This window comes from Barbus barbus (genome assembly GCF_936440315.1).
Source record: "Barbus barbus genome assembly, chromosome: 39".
Taxonomy (NCBI): domain Eukaryota; kingdom Metazoa; phylum Chordata; class Actinopteri; order Cypriniformes; family Cyprinidae; genus Barbus; species Barbus barbus.
In genome coordinates this window covers 11,665,105-11,685,371 of record NC_136717.1, presented here as the reverse complement: position 1 = coordinate 11,685,371, position 20,267 = coordinate 11,665,105, and the positions used below count along the sequence as shown (strand labels likewise).

The following is a 20,267-nucleotide window of genomic DNA, read 5'->3' as shown; positions in this document are numbered from 1 at the left end:
AACAGGTCTGTGGATGATGCAGTCAACATGGGACTGCACTTCATCCTGCAGCATCTGGACAGACCAGGGACTTATGTGAGGATCCTGTTTGTGGACTTCAGCTCCGCTTTTAACACCATCATCACGGAAACCCTCCAAAATAAACTAACCCAGCTCTCCATCCCCATCTCCGTCTGGCAGTGGATCAACAGCTTCCTGACAGACAGACAGCAGCTAGTAAAGCTTGGTAAATTCACATCCACCACTCGTACCATCAGCACTAGAGCTCCTCAGGGTTGCGTACTCTCCCCACTGCTCTTCTCCCTCTACACCAACGACTGCACTTCTAAAGACCCCTCTGTCAAGCTACTGAACTTTGCAGACAACACCACACTGATCAGCCTCATCCAGGACGGTGACGAGTCTGCTTACAGACAGGAGGTTAAGGAGCTGGCTGTCTGGTGCAGTCTTAACAGCCTGGAGCTTAACACGCTCAAAACTGTGGAGATGATAGTGGACTTCAGGAGAAAACCCCCTGCTCTCCCCCCACTCACCATCATGAACAGCACTGTGACTGCAGTGGAGTCATTCAGATTCCTGGGCACCACCATCTCCCAGGACCTGAAGTGGGATACTCATATAGACTCCATTGTCAGGAAGGCCCAGCAGAGGTTGTACTTTCTTCGCCAGCTGAGGAAGTTCAACCTGCCACAGGAGCTTCTGAAACAGTTCTACTCCGCTATCATTGAATCCATCCTCTGCACTTCAATAACTGTCTGGTTCAGCTCAGCTACCAAATCTGACCTCAGAAGACTACGGAGGGTAGTCCGGACTGCTGAGCGAATCATTGGTACAACCCTCCCCACTCTCCAAGAACTGTACTTATCCAGAGTGAGCAAAAGGGCTGGTAAAATTACTCTGGACCCCTCACACCCAGCACACTCCCTCTTTGAACTGTTACCATCTGGTCGACGCTACAGAGCTCTGTGCACCAAAACGACCAGACACAGGAACAGTTTCTTCCCTCAGGCAATCCATCTCATGAACACTCAACAATAAACGTGGAACACACAACTATAATACATTATCCATTCACCACTCTTATTTAATTTTTATTTTCTCACTTCTAATTTGCACATACTTGACCTGTACATACTAGTTTATATTATATTGTGTTTTTGCTGCTTTGTACATTGCCTATTTGGTTATTTGTTGTTATTCTTTTATTATCTGTGTCCTGTCCTGTTACTGTCTTTCTGTTGCACTGAGGAGCTTCTGTCACTACAACAAATTCCTTGTATGTGTAAACATACTTGGCCAATAAAGCTCATTCTCATCTGGGGACATTTCGGCTTTTATGAACAACCTGGAAAGCACAACCTGGAGAAGCACGCTGTGTGTAAATCAAGTCACACACACAAATAAAATATGCAGGGGGTAATACCACTAACTTGAGAAACCACAAAAGGTTCAGTTCATATATCTGACCGTTTGTATTTATTGACAAAATTGTATACATGTGAAGTAAAATTGAGGATGCAGTGCATCGTCAATGCATCGTGATATTGAATTGAACTGAATTGATGACATGATAATCGTAATTGAACCAAAAATATCTGCGTTTTGGTCTGATTTTGTTCAAAATGACATTACGCCAGCTTGTTCTTTGATTTTGCTTGCTGTATTTACAGGTAATGAAGAAGCTGTACCCATGTTCTGTAGATTACGGGATATTGCTGCAATCATGTATGACAACAGCAGTTTAACTCTACCAGTTCCCCAAATAAAGTCTTATTTGAGTTCTAATAATGCTGCAGTAAACGCTTTGGCTCTCCATTCCTTTCTCGCCATCAGAATAGAGTTAACATCAAGAGTGGATACTCTGCTATATGGGGCTGTTAAAATCAGCAGGGGACTTGAGCAGAAAGGTGATTCTCCTCAAAGAGAAGACAGCCTTTGAACACAGGCAGAGGATTGAATGTGCTGCTGTCTCAGCTTTGATCTCCTCATTATTGCAGGAAACAGCAAGAAAAACTAAGTACAATCAGGAAGCAGAAAGCTGCTGTCGTACCAGACGAGGCCTAGCTGGTGCTAACTGTTACTTGGCTTAATCTCTATTATAATCAGGCCAATACCATCAACACTATTCAGCTTCTGTTGGCAAGAATTTTACAGTGTCATTTTATGTCTATATGGTCTGTTATCCCATACTCAGACATTTTTGCTACTGCAACCCAAATTGCTGAATTTTTTTCAGACACTGAAATGCTTTTAAGATTGATGCTGACAAAAATTATTCCACTGCATGTGTTTTTTTTTACATTAGAAAATAATGTAAAAAAAAAATCCTCTGAATTAATGTTTTTACCATATTATTTAATACATGCAGGTGTCTGTAGACCATCATTAGAAAAGACCATCTGTCAGACATTATGACGGCTGGCAACAGTTACCAAGGTTAATATTGTCAGTAAAGTTATGGAGAGATTACAGTGTGGATCCATACAAATGGGGTATGAAACCATTAGATAAACAATTCATAGCCTGAAGAATTCATCGGATGTTTGTCTATTATCCCTATGATTCACTTATTTATTATGATTCACTTGTCTTATTTAGACACAGAAAAAAATCTGTGTCTAAATAAGATGGCTTGAACCAGTGCCGCGACTCCAGCTCATGCTGCGATAAAGTCACCTGGGTATCACGGCCAGACATGCAATGGCACAAGAGCAGATGGGGGAGGAAAGGTTTAAGGATGAATGACTCTACACCCACTCTCCTCCTCCGCTTCCCTCCTACGTGAATCAGACAATGAGGGACAGAACAGAGCGCTCAGATCCTGTCACGCAGTTGATGAATGAACTGAAGTTCTCAGCAGTTTGGACAACATAAAGACCAATGCAATTCAATCAGCATAAGTGAAATATAAAAGCTGTACTTATCAAAGGCTCCTACTATGCACTATGAACACACACTCCCATAATGCTTCAAAGTCATGTTAGAATAATAGCATTTATGAGATCAGTCCACGTGAACGGCACAATGTCATAACCATCTAAAAGCTCTTTGAGCACAGACTGTACAAGAAAAAAAATCAGGTCATAAACTTTGTGGTATAAGCCAAAAATCACATTTTCATTGTGAATGTTGACTGTATAAAATATTTTTGTGTGTTTTAGTGGTGGTGATGAACAGCTACACCTAGATCTTACTCTCCACTTTTCCATTAACCCCGTTTCGTTCACATTACGTCTGGCTCATTAAACAATCTTCATCTTATTACATTCATTTTGTCTTAGTTTCATAACACCATGTAAACCAGGTCAGTGTGCCACATGCCTGGAATTGAGTCAGCCTTTCTGTCACCTGAGTAATTGATTAACTACCTACCAGAAAATCAAAGGCACAGAAAGAAAAGTGTTAGTCAGGAACCCTCCATTTAATTTTCTCTAGTGGCCAAAAACAAGTAAGTTGTGGTCTAAAGCCCAAAGTACAGTGTGTACTCATAAAAACCAGAGTATGATTTGGACTTGAGTTGAACAATAGGCTTTATACTCCATCGGATCTGTGGAGCACCCACATTACTACCTTGGACAGTGCCAATAGTGAAAATCAAACAGAAACTAACTAAATAGTGACAATTTATGCATTTCATTTAAATGCAAGTTAAATAAAATCGAACTTATCATCTGTATACCTCTGTAACAAATAACCTGACAGTTTCATTGGATTAACCCACAACAGAGCAGGCAGGGGTCAACAAACCAGGCCCTGGTAAGTCAACACTAATCTTCAGGGCGTTTCAGGTCTGGAAGCGACTCACACTAGGCTTTTGTTGAGAGTCAGAAGCACATTCAGGATTTAATGAGACATAATGAGTTCAACACCAAAACATCTTCACCAACCCAGGGACCAGAAGAGGGAAAGTATTTTAACATTGCCTTTACTCGCCTTCTTTCTCTCCCAAGCTCATCAAGCTTGTCAAGCGTGCACGCATTCAGGTTAGGCACTTTGTTGTGGCAGATACATTTTTAAGAATGATCCGCAAACAGCAAGAAAGAGTCAAGTTTAGGCCAGTGTCAAGCCATTCTTTGTATAATGCAGAAGGATTCCCAACTATGAGAGCCAAACAAGTCTGTATTTGGGAGAGTAAGGGTGGATGGGTTGTACGTGCACATATCTGCTGACCCCATGTGACCCTAAGCATTTCTTGCTTAGGGATCCTCCCCCTATACATCCAATAGTTTTAGCCCAGTTCTTGCTAAATTTTTTGTAAGACCTAACTAATTTTTACACTACTGCCATTTTATAAGTACGAGTTGGTTGGTCGATGCAAAAATTCTTTGCAAAACACGCCAATGAGAGTAGTAGTGGAGAGTATTTTCTAATGTATATCTCAATAAAAGGAATTACTGAAAAAGAATTTAAAAAAAGGGTTGGACTTGATTCCCCCCATCAGTTGTTGATTAGATGGAGGCAGAACTAAAGTTGATTGTAAGAAAGGGGAGGAGTTTATTCAGGCTAAATAACTGGAGAAGTCTGTCATTTCACTGGAAGTTCCAAGTTATGTTTGTTCATAATAACATTAATGACTTTGTAAATTGGGTGAATTTTCATTTCAACTTAAGGATGAGTTTAACTTAAGACAGTTTCGAGAATAAAGCTCAGGTGGACCAATGGTGAAACACCAAGCCTAAATAAACCAATGCATTCTTGAAGTTTGCAATTGAAACTAAGGGTTAACTGCCTGGCTTCTTTGACGACACTCAGATCCCCAGAATTTGTTTACTTTCAGTCTGAAAAGGACAAAAGATGGTCTTAACCTGAGCTCTTTCCAGACTGCGTATTGACCTTGCAGCTCCATCAATCAGCAGATCTGTGGACACCTAAACTCACCTGTAACCCTCAAAGAGCTAGGGTCTTGTTAAACAAATCTCGACCTGCTATAACTCCCCAGATGAAATGTCTTCTAAAGAGAACGAAGTGTAACATCTCATGATGCCCTCAGGGTTAAATTAATAATGTCTTTTAAAGTAATTGATTCACAGGTTCAGACATTCACCTCACGTGCATTCAGACAGACATCCTCATTCTGTCACACTTTCCGGTGTCCAAATTCTACCCGAGAAGTTTCACATCTCTGATTTGGGGAAAATTGTGTCTCGTCAATCTGGAACGAAGTGACACAGAGCATGTGGTAACAGTTTTGTGCGTCACTGACGCTGCAGAATCGCACTTGTTCCCTTTACTTCTTCTTCTGGCCTGCAAAGGCTCCAGTCTTTGTCTCGCACTCTCACAGGGTTTGGGGAATCTGGCAGCTGCACAAAGTTACACAAGACTTAATTCTCAACACCCGCACAACCACTCACTGTGTACTGGCGGTTACTTCGCAAGACAGGAAGGGAAGCTCAGCCCTGGCTCATTTACAGAGAAGATTCTGTCCTGAAGCTTAAAGGCAGCTACTTTTGACAATATGCCAAAAAATGTTGGCGTGCCAAGATGGATATGGTTTTGTTTTAGTACCCACTTATCAGAAAAATACCTGTTTCGCCAAGCACTATAAATGCTCATATTGCATAACTTGTCTTACCACATAAAACAATGTGACACAAGAGAACAGTACGGCACGAACAAACATGATTATCATAAAGATACAGTGTATGCCTACCTGTCAAAACACAACTTTGTTTATTACAGATTAACACATAGATACATATACATATATACATATCAGTTTTATTGTAGTTCAATAACAGTTCAATAAACTATATTACCTTGAACTCAAAGCAAAGATAAAACATTGAGCTAATGACCATATTAATCATAAAATGCCTAATTTTTGCGTTCAATCAGAGTTATATAGAACGAGAAACATCCTTTTTCTGAAAGTTCAGCAAAGCACATCAAGCTGAAGCAGACAGACGATTTAAATGTCTAGTTTCATAACACACATACAGATGAGCCATGTGGCTTTTGGCAGCTCACTTCTAAAGGAAAGCAGAAAAATTCAATCCTGAGGGAAGGATTGTGGGAGAAAGGTCGTCTTAAAGGTTCCCTGTACACATTTATCACAAAAACATTTAACAGAAATCGATCAATAACGCTCAAATCACATTCAAGTCGAATCACATTCATATTTAAATACCCCCATCGCGCGTCACCAGCACTTTCACATGACACCCCTGATTTACAGCCAAAATACCCCCCGTGGCAAGGCAGTCTGTACATACCAACCGATCCACATCTGTTAAGGAGACCATAATTTCCATACCTGCCGTGAAACCAGTCTTTACAAATGTCGCATTCGATCATAAACCGGTTAACATCATAGGGCTGCCGGCAGACACAGTAGAGCGGGGCAGCCGCCATCTTCCTAATGTCCCCAAACAACGCTGAGCACTGTAGGGGCGGGATTAACTTCAGCGGAAACTCCCGAAGGGAAATAGGGGCGTGGTTAACATAAACGGAAATTGCCGAAGGAAAATCCGAGCAGTGCCGACACCAGCGCCTGCCACTGCAGACATGGGCTCAATCACGAACACTTCGAGGTTAAAAGTAAAGCAGGTGTAGTGTATATAGATACTGTAAATAAGATTTTAATACAACAGAATCACAAACTTTGTCAGTTTACCCTTCGTACTCCATATATTACTATTTAAATATCAAAAGCAACACTACACGCTTTATTCATAAATAAATATTCATAAAACAGAACAGAAGCTATCTACAACAATCCTCTGTTTATTAATTCAGAATCAGCGTGCTGCACGTGCACTACGTGATCAGCGGCGTTCTGTGACATGCGCAGATAGTAGCTACGCAAAATCACACACACACACACACACATACACACACACTTTTTTCCCCCAAAGTCGTTTATTGTCATGGCTGTACAAACATATTAACACGCACATATTATTAGGCCTATTTTATTTAATATAATGTAAAAAAAAAAAGAATATTATATACTAAAATATTAAACGGCAATATTAAACAATTACAAATATATTATGAACACACACATAAATGTACATTTTAGAATGTAATGCAATGCTTCCATATCGCTGATAAAATACAAATAAACATAAGTATTGCTTTATGTAAAATAAAATATCACATGACAAAATGAACACAAATAGGTCCATAATACTGGGAGATCTATGAAAAGGGCGAAATAAGATGTCATGATGTTTCCAAAGTCTTCATGAAGTACGAGTAGTTTTAATGGTTTCACAAATAATTTAGCGAGGAGGGATCCATACTAACTTCACAATTGAATTTAATTAATGTGACATTTACAGGACATGGTGGCAGAGAAAGATTCGCACAACAATTTGGTAGACGTGTGCGCCACCTAGCGTTAGATGGATGAATGTGACAATGTTATTAACTTATGATAAGTCTGTATTAATTAATATTACATATATATATATATATATATATACACACACACACATGAGGTATTGGTCTAGTTCATTATTAAAAAAATAATTAAGAGAGAAAAAGAAAAGAAAGAATGATGGTTAAATGGCTATTATTGTATCTGCTTACTGTGGTAATATTGTCAATTATTATTATTATCATTATTATTATTTCAATCCTAACTGTAGTAGCTGTAGATCTAGAAATAGTGTATAACTGTTTTTCATTGAGAGTCTCAGTAAGTTGATATTTAAGAATGTTTGCTTATGAATAAAAGTTGTTGGAATATTAGCTGCTGGATCAGCTCACCTGAATTTTCACCAGCAATGATTTTGGTAATTATTTCTAATTTGAAATGAATCATTACAGGAATTTCGCTCAAGAGCCCTTGACGGAGCTAGAGCTTTTGTTCATCCAAGAATTGCTTGATTTTCTTTACCACGGTAAGCAAAATAACATCCACATCCATCAAACACCTGGTTTGAGAGATGCTCATAGTGATGCTTGTTGGTCAGGGAAAATATAATATAACATTTTTATATACAACAGATTCAGAGGATGAGGAGGGCCGAGATGACACAGAGCCTCAAAGCAGGAGACTGGTTTGGACTCCACTGACCCCCAGGGTGACAATCATGACATCACAGTCACCATTCAGTACATAGACACTGAGGACATGAGCGAATACCTGCATACAGTCTATACTGCAGTAGTTCTGGTCCTGGGACTGTGGATGTGCTCACTTAGGTCCTTGTGATGTATATGATGCAAGTAAATATCTTAGCAGCATTGAAATGAATTTCGAATGAACTGCTTTATTTTCATGCTTTTCTAAATGAATGTTGTTCTCTCAGGGACCACTAGATGGGACTGTGTTCTGATTTTGTTTCGTGTGTATTGTCATTGGGAAGGTTTTTTTCGTTCGTTTCACATTCTTGCCCAGATTGTCCACACTGTCCCGTGTCTTGTTCATTTAGTTTGTGGATATGCTATTTATAAGTTTATGGATGTCTTTTGAAAGTTGGTTTGTTCTACTGACGCTGCTGTCTGTTTATTCATAAAATTACCTTTCTGTTTATGCATTTGTCATCAAAATAGATCATACATTCACCATGTAAGATTATTTGATCCATTATATCCTCTCCATAGAGTCCTTTTCTATTCATACATGGACATGGTCATGGCAAACAAACTGTTTTTTTCCTGAACTGTCTGCCATTTCTGTTTTCAAACCAAACACATTCTTTCCCCACAGATGATTCACATATTCACCAGACATATTCACATATTACACAACATTAGTTTGATGTACTACAGACACTGCTAAAGAAATATGTGCACTTTCACACTTGATACTGACTGAAACCATTTCAAAATAACAAAAACAATAGTTAACGGCTAACATGATGCAAGGAAGAACATTACATGACATTTTTTAAAAATAATATTTAATGTTTATGAGCAGAAGGTGGGTATAATATATATATATATTCCCCACCCCCAAAAATGTTTACCTAGGCCTACATTACATAAAGATTTGGCTCTTAATACCCATTTAGTGACCTCTTTAATATTACAACCTGCACTGAAACCAATGCTGCAAGCTTTTCTTGAAATTGCAATAGAATGGTATTTATAAAGTATGTACAGTATTTAATCATGCAGTCCATGACTATGCAGAAACCGTATATTTGCATGAGTTTACTGTACTTAAATTGACCATTAATGCCTCAAGAATGGCTAAACTTGTTATTTAGTATAGTGGACATTTAGTTTTCCCCAAACAGAAGAAGTAATGTGTGAGTAAATTTACACATGCCGGTTCAAGAAAAGTGAAAGTGTTGTGTGATTTGTCAAAATGTGTGTTGAGAATGAGAGGGTGCGAAAAATGGACAGTTGAAAAAAAGTTGTTTACGTGCAGAAAGGTCCGCGGCAGTGTCAGTCCTCAAAGCCTCACTGTATCAACACATTAAACAAGCCAAGAATGAAATCCACCCATTTGCCAAGTTTTAGGCCAGAAGATCTAACAAAATCTCTTAAAAACATGTTTTGCAATTAGATATTCTAATGTGTGTACCTCACGCTTCTAGCAATGCTCATATCCTTTCATTTTAATGTTTTCAAACACAAGATACATTGCTAGATTTTCTTAAGTAGAAAAACATGCCGCTAATACGTTGGGGTGTTGCAATGATAAATGTTCTTGCTTGCGTTGCTTTGTGGTTGCTAGGTGGCCCAAGAACAAATATCCCACCACCAAGTGGAGATAAATATGGCTCAGGTCCCTCACTCAATGTAAATCTATGATTTGTTTTGTAAGTGTGAGCAACAGTAGCAAACTCCACTAACTGCATATTATAAATTACAGTAAATCATTTAACACACACACACACACACACACACATATATATATACCATAATTTACTAATAAAGTTAAATACACCCACACTTTGAAGGCAAGTTAAACACTACTCCATTACATCACAGGAACGGTCTATCTATAGATGTGCTGACAGGCTGTATCCCATGGCTCCACCTTGAAGTGTTTTTGTTGACTGGATACAGTCCTTTAACACTCATTAAAGACTCACATATCCATAATCAGTAAATATGTGTAAATTAGCTTCTTGTATATATAAAAGATGCATAGGATTGTGATCATTTTAACACTTAAGACATATTTGACCTCATTTCCTCTTCTGATGTATCTAAACAGCTGGAAAACCTAATCTGAGCCCTATATCCCTGCAGGTAAGTGGGGTATATCAACACATTACTTGTAGATAAGTGGTGTATTTCTCCTTTCTAATGGCTCTCTATCTGTCTTATGGGTCTCTGTGGACGAGTGCACATATTTATCTCACCAAAAGTGTCTGGCGTTTTCCTGTGAGTTTCCCTGACCTCGATATTACGGTCTTCACTAATTATATTTTAGGTATAATGTTTTCTCGTATGCCACATTTGTAGCATGTGATTATACCAATACAAATCTATTGTATGCATATTGTAAAAGAAGAGCTTTTGTTCTGCTCTAAAAGTAGCATAACGGCATAAAGTTATTAATGGTAGTAGTAGTAAATATGTAGCTATATTTTTCATGAGCTATTTCATTAGCCAGTAGCCATTTTCAATAGCTATATTTTTTATTAGCCAATAAACTAAAATACAACAAATGAAATCTTTCTGGGGGCATACAATAAACAGTTTCAGGTTGCTACTTGTAACAGAACTGTTTGTTTAGTTTCCTTTTTGTCCTTATTTGGTTCTTCCTGTTTTAGTTTCTGACCTAGTTCTGTTAATTAGTTATATGCATCACCTGTGTTTGATTCAATTATCTTGTTTTCTCGTTTGTTCCAGCCCCTTTATAAGTCCTCAGTACTGCCTTTGTGTTTGTCTGATCTTAAGTTAACTAAGTGTTTATGTGCGTTGAAGCTATTTTGATTAAAGAGTCCTCATTTGTTTTCACCTTTTGTCGTGCGCCTTTTCCCTACAACCACAAACCGTTACAGAAGATCAGACCGACACAGAAGATGGGCGAGCTCGCACAATTTTTTGAGCTGGCTCACGCCATCCAGGACCCAGCGAGTTTTGTGATGGCATTTGCGCCTCTCGCCCTCGCCAGCTCACTGGAAGGAGGAACCCTCAAGATGCTGCTCCGGCTCGGGCTCACTTACCACCAACAGCGAGAGCTCCCAGACACCTCCGACCTCGATTGGAGAGAAGCCATCATCCGGTGTCTGGAGAGCCTCCGACCCTACGGCCCTACCCACGGCGATGAATGTTCCGCCGGCGGCGAGGAGGATACCGCCGCAACAGGCGATGAACGTTACGCCGTTCACGGCGATGATGGTCCCGTCCAGCCCACCTGAGTTCCCGCTGGTCCCGTCCAGCCCACCTGAGTTCCCGCGGGTCCCGTCCAGCCCACCTGAGTTCCCGCGGGTCCCGTCCAGCCCACCTGAGTTCCCGCTGGTCCCGTCCAGCCCACCTGAGTTCCCGCGGGTCCCGTCCAGCCCACCTGAGTTCCCGCGGGTCCCGTCCAGCCCACCTGAGTTCCCGCGGGTCCCGTCCAGCCCACCTGAGTTCCCGCGGGTCCCGTCCAGCCCACCTGAGTTCCCGCGGGTCCCGTCCAGCTCCGCGCCTCCAGAGCGCCCCCAAGTGCCCGCGCCTCCAGAGCGCCCCCAAGTGCCCGCTCCTCCAGAGCGCCCCCAAGTGCCCGCTCCTCCAGAGCGCCCCCAAGAGCCCGCTCCTCCAGAGCGCCCCCAAGAGCCCGCTCCTCCAGAGCGCCCCCAAGAGCCCGCTCCTCCAGAGCGCCCCCAAGAGCCCGCTCCTCCAGAGCGCCCCCAAGCGCCCGCTCCTCCAGAGCGCCCCCAAGCGCTCGCTCCTCCAGAGCGCCCTCCAGCGCCCGCTCCTCCAGAGATCCCCCAAGAACCCGCTCCTCCAATGTGGGCCCCAGAGGGGAACTTTCCCAAAGAAATTTGGGGGGGGGGGCCATATAGCCGCAGTTTGTGTGGCCAGGCCAAAGGCCAAGGCCACAAAGGACCCAGATCCATCATGGCCTCCCGAGGACCCCGATCCGCCAAGGCCGCCCGAGGACCCCAATCCACCATGGTCTCCCGAGGACCCCGACGCGCCATGGCTGCCCAAGGATCCAGATCCGCCGAGGCCGCCCGAGAACCCAGATCCGCCAAGGCCGCACGAGTACCCAGATCCGCCATGGTCGCCCGAGGACCCTGATCCGCCATGGTCGTCCAAGGACCCAGATCCATCATGGCCTTCCAAGGCCCCTGATCCGCCATGGACTCCCGAGTCTCCAGATCCGCCATGGTCTCCCGAATCTCCAGTCCTGCCATGGCCTCCCAAGGCTCCTGATCCGTCCTGGAGGCTTCCCTGTCCTATCCTGGTCCTGCTCCAGCCTCCAGGACGCCCGCCCCCCCCTCCCCGATGTTACTGTTACGGTGCGGGACGCACCTTCCGGGAGGGGGGCGATATCTGTAACAGAACTGTTTGTTTAGTTTCCTTTTTGTCCTTATTTGGTTCTTCCTGTTTTAGTTTCTGACCTAGTTCTGTTAATTAGTTATATGCATCACCTGTGTTTGATTCAATTATCTTGTTTTCTCGTTTGTTCCAGCCCCTTTATAAGTCCTCAGTACTGCCTTTGTGTTTGTCTGATCTTAAGTTAACTAAGTGTTTGTGCGTTGAAGCTATTTTGATTAAAGAGTCCTCATTTGTTTTCACCTTTCGTCGTGCGCCTTTTCCCTACAACCACAAACCGTTACACTACTACTCTTCTGATATCTTAATGAAGTAACTAATTAATAAAAAATGAGTAGTTTTGCACATTTCATCATTACTTCTGAAAAAAAAAAAAAAGTCATGTGGTACAACCAACAAAGTGTTGTAATTCAATCATCATGCAGAAACAAACAGGAAAAAGAATAACTGTGTCAAGGTTAATAAATCTCTTCAAAAATGTCAATTGGAGCAACTAACAAATGTTAATATTACTAAATGAATAATTCATGATGCTTGTAATAAATAAATAAAAATAATTTTTACCGTGAAAAATATATCAAAAAACTTTTTTTGAAAATATTAAAGATGTGTAAACTCGCTTGTATTCAATGTGTAAAGAAAATGTGTTACTTTTTATTTCATGGTTACACCGCATGACATCTATACAGTAAAAATGTGAAACTCTTCTTGAAAATGGCAAAAAAACTAACTCAAAACCATCTGACACTAATACTAAAGCAAAGCGTGCATTTCTAAGAAAAAAAAAACATGTTTTAATATAGCTTTTGAAAGAATTTCCCTCATCTCCATTGTGGACACTCTTATTTGTCATTGATCATCTAAAATGGCATGCTAAGGCCAGACGAAGCTGTAATGTAAAACAGACTTTGCCAACAGTCCAAAGTCTGGCTCTGTAATTCTAAAGTTCATAGTTAATAGTTTACAGCGCTAACTTTTCTGACAGATAGGGGGAGCTGTGTGGCTATGGCAGAGGTCCAGACGTGCAGCATGCTGCTCTCTCAGTAATAGCACTGATAACAGTAGTGTCAGCAGAGGAGTTAATATTGCGGTGTGATTGTTTTTTCCATCTTGAGCTCAGTGAGTGGTGTATCACTTATACAATGACAACAGGAGCATGGGGCCGGGAAGCACAAGAAAAAATATGTCAAGAATGAAGTAATAGCAATGCATTCCAGATGACTACTAAGTACCACGTGTGTGTGTGTGCGTCTGTGAGTGTGCCGTGCCTGAGGCCTGTAAAGTGAGGTCTTGGTTGACTCGATGAAATAGTTGTTGTTGTAAACCCTTGGCCTGTTGATTAAATAAGTTAAGCAGCAGACAAAAAGGTCCTCAGACCCACAATCACTAAGGTCTAGGGTTGAATAGACGTCATAAACAATTAACAGAGCGGCAAAGATGACCACTGCGGTTCGTCCTTGCCTGCAACACATGTTCAGAATATAGTATGTTGCGTAGTAGTGTTAAATAATTGAAAATGTTAGAGCAAAACAAACAAGAATCTGCAGATCTGAAAAAACTGAATCTGAAAAGACAAGAATCTGCAGATATGTTGACTCCATGTGAAGAAGAAAAAAAACAGTTTCTGTATTACCTATTTGTGCCATTTGGTCAAAAATCTGAGTAGGATTGTTATGATGGGGGTCAAATTCACCCTAATTGGATTCAATACAATTCACCAAAAATCACAATATATATAATAATACTACATACAGCACTACTCAAACAGATTGACAAACTGACCTGCAACCTCATATAAAGGTTAAAGGGTTAAATAACGAAAATTCACCCTCACATTGTTTTAAACCAGTAATTTTTTTTTTTTAGATATTTAGCAGAATGTTCACACTGCTCTTTTCCAAAATGGCTACAAAAGCTACAAAATGCAACATATAATCACCATGAAAGTAGTATAATGCATTTGAACTATATTTAAAATGATACAATAGTTCTCTGGCACGATTCACTGAAAACTGTTCTTTCTGCTGTAGCTCTAAAATTTAATTTGTACTTGCACATATTCAGACTTGTATACAGACACAATGCACAAGGTTCGACATCAGTTAAATATTATCATGTATCAGTGCACCAAATTTGAATATGCAAAAAAGAACAAATAAAATTTGAGAGCCCTAGTGCAAGGCAGGATTTTGTGAATGACTTAAATTCTGGTCTTTTTACTTACATAAAGCTTACAAGCGAGCGAGTCTCTATCTCCATCCTCACCTGTCAGATCCCATGACCGCTCCTCAAGATCGGAAGCCCGACTTGCGGATACTTCCCCTCGGGCAGCGGCCTCGGGGTTTCTTGTGTCTTCCTCCGAGGAGGTTGACATGGGAAGCGTCGAGCATGTTGCACCCACTCTGTCACCCCAATATGAGGAGCTTGTGGAGTGACTTGTCGAACCGCAGAGAGGATTATACAAGCTTTTTCTGCGGTTTCAGACTCACCTCCACATCGGAGCCTGCCTTTTTTCCCCGACCTCCACACTGAGGTGTCGAGGTCATAGGGAAAACGGCCTGCCTCTTCGTCCCCTCATTCGATTACTACGGTAATGTGATGGGGACGAGTGAGCGTGGTTACAGAGCGATGCCGCGCGTGGAACAGACGCTTGCGAGCTATCTGTCCCCTGACGCTGCGTCTCCTCTGAAGGCAAGGGGTATGTCTGCACACCATGGTGGTGTTGCGGGTATGCCAGGCTGACCTGCTCAAGCAGTTGGATGAGGGCGAGGGATTTAGTGCCGAGGACACCCGTGAACTCCGCAAAACCGCTGATTTGTCTCTCTGCGCCGCCAGGGAGACCGTCAAGGCGATCTGTGGCAGCCCTGGTGGTGGAGGACAGGCATCTTTGGTTGATATTTATATTTAAAGACCGCGACAGGGTCTTCCTTCTGGACGCCCCACTTTGCCTTCTGGTCTTTTTTGGTTCGGGAGGCAGGTGGCAGCGTTCCAGCGGTTTCTGTTTATAAACCAAAATGACAGGCTTCAGCATCCCTCCTATCCTACTTAGAGAAAGCGGTTTGGAAAATAGATGGATAGACCATTCGCAGGGAGTTTTATTGACAGGCGATCTGACCAATCATAACGCCAAATCTGCCATTTTTGTTCAATAAACAAACCAGACAGGAGAGTAGATAAACTTTGGTCTACTTGAACTTGAAAAACAGTGTGTATTGACATCTTTCTACAGTTGAAACAAGACACCTTGTGATGTTCATTCATGTTTATTTTGTGATATAACTGTCAGACATAGCAACAGTAATGAAGGAAGGAGGGGGCGGGGGTGTCTTTGCGAAGGGTCAATTGTGTGAAATTAAGCCGCAACTGTAAGATTCACTTTGTGAGTTATAAAGTCACAATAATGAGAAATGAAGTCGCAACTGGAAGACACTGTCACACTGCGATATATAGTCAAAACTGCTAGATATTGTCACATTGTGAGTTATAAAGATGTAATTATGAAAAGCAAAATCACAACTGCAAAATACAGCCACACTGTGATATATAAGATCAAACTTCAAAATAAAAGACATGAAAACAAGAACATGAAACAAAACCCAAAACAGACCTTACAATTTTATTTAAATAGCGGCCATGATTGAACTAAAGTGCCCATAGAAGAACCAAATTTGGTTCCACAAAGTCAGCTAAAGGTTCTTTAAAGAACCATCACTTTCTTACCTTTTTATAATCTGAAGACCCTTCTTTCGTCTCGAAGAACCTTTTGTGAAACAGAAAGGTTCTTCAGATGTTTAAGGTTCTTTATGGAACCATTTAGACAAAAAGGTTCTTCTATGGCATCGAGAAGCACCTTTATTTTTAAGAGTGTATATTTTTATTGAACATTTATTATATCTCTTTCCTGATCATTGCAATGCATTCTGGAATTCATCCAACATGTAGACATGTTGTCATTTGGGCCAAAAGAAGGTATTTTAGCATAATGACAGTGTTGCATACAATATTAGTTTTGGAACAATGCTATTGTCTATAATTTCTATTCACTGCAAGGGTAGGCAAAACCCAAAGCTACCACACAAACAGCCTAAGTGTGGTAGGTCACCACAGGCTGTGCCATTATGTATTAGTGATAAACTGGCTGTGAAAGGTTGGATTGGGCCCCAGGGAGCCCTGCTGGCTCTATAGGCCGCAGAGCACAACCGTGCTTACCCAGCATGCCACTGAACACCCACGTCAAATGCCTCCACTGATTTACGATATGATCAATGGATACGCATACAATGATCTCATCTCTAATTGACATCCCATCGCCAATCTTCTCTCTACCACTGTGATGCTGACATCAAGATGAAATCAAATGATGAGCAAGAGTTTAAAACCTGCAGTTTGAAATCTTGTGGATTCAAAGGATATTCCCAAATTGCTAAATACAGACCTTAATGTATCATATGTCTCACATGTGCACTATAACCAGCCAGAATTACATACTAACAAGCATTTTTCTACTTATAGCTGTATAAATCATATAAAAGTGCATCTGTAGAGTCAATGTCCATTAACATGCTGCCATGTACATTAAGGGTCATAAGTCAGCAAGATGCTGAGGCTGTAAAAAACTAATTATATGAAGAGCTGTGCTTGTGTTGATGGGTCAATCTGCATATGGAGAACACAAGCTGATGCATTTTCGTATGATATATGCTGGTAGCTCAAGTGTGTGTATGTGGTTCAGTCAAGCAGAGCAGCAAATCACAGTCTTAATGAATTCAGTCATGGTTAGATGAAATAGATCATACTGTAGACAACAGCTGACAAATGCAGCAGATGCTAAAACAGCATTATGTTAACATGGTCTGTTGGTTAATGAACCATTTAGTGGTAATCCTGTCAAGAAAATTACTAATGAAAATGTTTGCTGATGAGGGATTTTGTGATTTCATTGACAATAATGAAGACAAAATATATGCATTATGATAATTAAATTATTTTAATTAAATACATATTGCAGGATTAATAATGCATTAACAATGTTTTTTTTTTAGACGAAAACTACAGGGAGAAAACTGAAGGAAGAGATGAAATAATCCAAGTAAAATATGTTGAAGATTGATCTGCTTGAGCACCAAACAATTAACTAAACTGAACCACTTTTATAGATAATTTGCTGACTCAATTAGTTAACTATATTCAAAAAATAAGCATAATATTACAACCTACATTTGCACAGACATCAGTGAATGCACAGGTGAACTTGAAGTTACATGGTGATAAAATATTACTAATATTACTATGGTATATTCATGTTATGCAATGCAGCAGTCAGTTTTATAAACAATGCACAACAATGTGCAACAGAGAATAAGTCTAAGAGAAAAAGTGAGCGAAAGATTTTCTCCTGATGAATGATGTAATTTCCTAGCAACTCAATAACAGTGACAGTTATATAGCTCAGAACCTTTTAAGTAATTAAAACTGGTAAATGTCTTGGAGACTAATTATTTGCCCTTAAAACAAATTAGCTTGAAATTATTTTAGAGATTGAACACATTTGAAGCGGGATAGTTGACCAAAAATTTTAATTCTGTAATTATTTATTCCCTGTTTTGTTTCTATGCATTCAAATGTCATGCATTAAGACAAACACAACAATAATAGGAAGCATCACTGGTTCTCCTGTATATCATAATCAATTGCAGCAGTATACATCTGAATATGCAAAAAGACATGGTAGTGAGTTTTGCTTTATATTTTGTGTGTAGGGACTAACTACATTCAAGATCGGACTGAGTGTGGGATTATGGAAATTCCATATCCATAGATACCACTTTTTTGAGCTCAGGTTTGGACTGGTCACATATGTTTGCAATTGTGTGTGGTTGATTGGCCAGCCTGTTTGAACCTATTTCCCGGGATTCTCAAAGTGGCCTCGAACACTGTTTGAACCTTTCATCAGCAAATGAGGTAATGACACAATGAGGTTTTCCAGTAAAGAACCAAAGCCTCATGTAAATGGATACATGATCCAGTCCATCTGCTGGCTGCAGTCTTATCTTACCAGGTCTTACCTGGAACTCTTAAAAGGTGGTACTTCAGTGAATATATCAGGATTACAAATGATATTTACTTGCATTCGAAGTACAAAATGTTCAACATGCAATCAGGCTTTTCAGTTTCTGAACATCCAAATCAACAGTCCCAAAAATTGACTGAAGTGGTGCTCTATGAGTGTGGATATTTAGTGTGATAGCACTGTTTGTATCAGTTCACTTACTGTGCTCACGGCGTTCCAGAGTATGTGATTACAGAACACTATCAGCAGGAATGAGAAATCACTGCTACTTGTATCTACTACTCTTGTATACATTATTTTGGATACATAAAATATGCATAAAAAATTCAATAATAAATTCTTTCCTGCAATCCATTCAGGATTTGTTGTAATTGATTTGAACTGTATTGAACTGTCCTGAACTGTGATACATAGTGGAATGGTTCGTGTTAAGCATCTTGTGCATGAAATAACTGTGAAATTCAAAATACAAGCTGTAAAATGTTTCTCCCCCAATGTAGTTCATAAATATGAACTCACTCTCGGCATGCATTAAGTATGGAAAGTGTGCAAACATATTGAAGCCTACTGTATCATATTTGATCAACAATTTTCAAAAGTCTCTAAATTATCAACATCAAAATGCATGCCTTCTGAATTATCTGAATTAAATATCATCTTAGACATTAATTTAAGATAGAGTGATAACTGATATTTACACACATTGTAAGTAGTCTGCTATACTAAGATTTCATTGAATGACATAAGGTATGAGAATTTCATTGTACGTTTTGGCAATATAGATATCAGCAAATTTCATACTTTTGTTTAGTCTGGGTCTCAATAAAATTGTAGTGTTTTTTTCTCATGCAGTATGAACTTCATATTCTATCATATTATTATTCTCCTATCATTATTATTATTGCATTAATACTTCATATTTATTTAAAAACAAACATATATATAAATGAAGTATTTCACATATCAGGCTTCTCTTTTAATGTAAGTCTAGGAGATTTTGTTTTTGCTCAGAAAAATCTACAAGCAGTGTTGGGGGTAACGCATTACAAGTAACGTGAGTTACATAATAATATTACTTTTTTCAAGTAACTAGTAAAGTAACGCATTACTTTTTAATTTAGAAGAAAATTTCTGAGTTACTTTTTCCCCATTTATTGACTGACAGTGTGCTGCACTGCACTGTAGTTCTAGAATAAATGTGAAAGTGCATTAATTCATCCCACTCGCAAAAAACAGATTTAGTATTCATCAAGCTGAATTAAAACAGTGAAATGCAAACTCAGAATATGACGCAAACCTGCAATAATTAAATGTTAAACAACACAAATGTATCTAATCCCATTTTATTAATCAATGTCTTTGCTGCTGACCTTTGATGATCCAGTTTAACCATACTAATAAACACAAATTACTTTAGATAAACTAACAATTGTGCTTCATTGTTTTTTTTATTGCTGAAGAGTGTTGAACGTTCTTCTCCTGCGTTCTACATTACAGACATGAATTTACTCTTCCTTCAGCCTGAGGTTTATTCATTACACTTTTTGGTGTGAAAGGGCTTTTACATTTGCTATAATTAGAACTTCTTGTATTAAAAATAATCAAGCCCTGCTCATATTTAAAAAGTAACGCAAAAGTAACGTAACGCATTACTTTCCATAAAAAGTAGCTAAGTAACGTAATCAGTTACTTTTTTAGGGAGTAACGCAATATTGTAACGCATTACTTTTAAAAGTAACTTTCCCCAACACTGTTTACAAGTCTGATTGGTTAGACATGTTACAGCATGAATCTCTTCAAA

The 20,267-nt window shown here is 39.9% G+C and overlaps 1 protein-coding gene across 3 annotated transcripts in view; it reads right to left on the bottom strand.

Annotated features, from left to right (window-relative positions):
* LOC306858545 (lysine-specific demethylase 7A-like) overlaps positions 1 to 20,267 on the bottom strand; it is a 107,958-nt gene that overhangs the window by 20,697 nt on the left and 66,994 nt on the right. Inside the window, exon 1 of one of the 3 annotated variants that reach the window (XM_079399121.1) lies at positions 6,254 to 6,367. The exons of the other annotated variants lie outside the window; for them this stretch is intronic. Coding sequence (XP_079255247.1) covers positions 6,254 to 6,351 — 98 coding nt within the window. The 5' untranslated portion in view covers positions 6,352 to 6,367. Of the gene's footprint in view, positions 1 to 6,253; positions 6,368 to 20,267 lie in introns of those variants that run through there. 3 annotated transcript variants of the gene reach the window in all.